Source organism: Vigna unguiculata, chromosome 10 (assembly GCF_037176805.1).
Source record: "Vigna unguiculata cultivar grain cowpea cultivar isolate G323 ecotype 2 chromosome 10, ASM3717680v1, whole genome shotgun sequence".
In the NCBI taxonomy this organism is placed as follows: Eukaryota; Viridiplantae; Streptophyta; class Magnoliopsida; order Fabales; family Fabaceae; genus Vigna; species Vigna unguiculata.
Window position 1 is genome coordinate 9,472,812 of NC_140801.1, and position 1,594 is coordinate 9,474,405.

The 1,594-nt window shown below is 37.4% G+C and overlaps 1 protein-coding gene across 1 annotated transcript; it reads left to right on the forward strand.

Annotated features, from left to right (window-relative positions):
• The first annotated feature begins 265 nt into the window (after positions 1–265).
• LOC146882101 (uncharacterized) lies at positions 266–1,222 on the forward strand. The gene has a single exon (XM_085667275.1). It carries the CDS (start codon positions 266–268, stop codon positions 1,220–1,222), a length of 957 nt encoding a protein of 318 aa, XP_085523401.1.
• Positions 1,223–1,594: the final 372 nt, after the last annotated feature.

Consider the following 1,594-nt stretch of genomic DNA (forward strand, 5'->3'; position numbering starts at 1 on the left):
TGGTAAGCACATGTATTTTACCTTTGTTAAGGCGTCAAACCTTTGTTAAGGCACAAAGGGAGATATACACGTTTTTTTAATTCCTCGTTTTTATTTTTTATTTTTTTCCTTTCCTTTTGATTTTTGAATTAGTAATAAAATCATGCATGACATATTATTGCATCCATGTATTTATGTTTTACCATGTCATCTCATCATGTTTATTTAATTTTAGGTCCGAAATTATAAAGTTGTGATTAAGTTTAAAAAGAAAAGGCAAATTAACATGGAATTTGGAGTCGGGGGGCAGTTAGATTTTTTTTCTTTGAAGAAAAAGTTATCCATTAAGGTTGCAGAAAGTAATTTGAGTGATTTGAGAGAGTTAGCTGGAAGAATGAAGACCATATCAAGGAATACTTTCAAGAGGAAATATGGGAATTTATTAGGTTTGTTGAAAGTGGAAGTTCAAGCTACAACACTCACAACTTTGGCCCAATACTACGATCCACTGTTAAGATGTTTCACCTTCCAAGATTTTCAGTTAGTACCTACAATAGAAGAATTTGAGCATATCCTGGGTTTGTTAATGAAGGGCAAGGTCCCTTATAGATACTTAGGCCAACATATCTCAACTATTACGTTAGCAGGGATCTTGAAAGTGCATCCTACTGAGCTAGAAGGTAAAATGATTACAAGGGGCAATTCGAAAGGCATCTCTCAGGGGTATTTGGAGTGGCGTTTGCGACAATTGGCTGAAGAAGGATTTGGAGAAACATTCATGGACGTGTTAGCTCTCACACTCTACGGAGCCATGCTTTTCCCTAACATGGAGAATATCGTTGACCACACCGCCATTAATGTGTTTGTGGCTTACAAAAATCATTCAGAAAGCCTAGTTAATGAAGTTTTGGTTGATGTGTACGGAAGTCTAAACCTTTGCCATGAGTTCAAGAAGAAGAAGATGTTATGTTGTCTACCTGTATTGTATGTGTGGTTCACCTCACTAATTAATAAGGGTATTTCAAATGCTGAAGGTCCAGTTGAAGAAGTTTTATTAAACAAGCCAGAAATTAAAGGGGCAAAGGATTGGGCTCAGTTTTATGCAAGTTTGAATGGGGGAAAGATCAGATGGTGCCTTCCTTGGCAATCTAGGTCACATATCATTTCATGTGGAAATTTTCCTAATATACCTCTCATAGGCACAAGGAGCTACATAAATTATAATCTTGTGTTAGCTCAATGACAATATGGGTATCCCATTTGGGGCACTCCAAATCCAGGAGCTTTGGTGCCCATATGGACTCATTATGAGGAAGGAGTTTCCCCTAATTTAATTCAACAAATTAAGTGTGCTTAGGATGAGGTTATGCGTGTGGAGGAAGATCCAAGGTCTTGGATAATTGAGGACAAGATGTCTTACAATCGATGGATTATGGAGAGAGTTAAAGTGATAAAGCTACCTTTCAAATCAGACTTTCCTCCTTCTGAACAACCACAACCAGCAGAATCTAAGGAAGCTACGATCTTGAAAGGAGAAATGGATGTAGTAAAGATGAAAAATGACGAGTTAAGTAATGATCTCCAGAGGCTCCAACAAGAATGTGCAAGCCTTAGG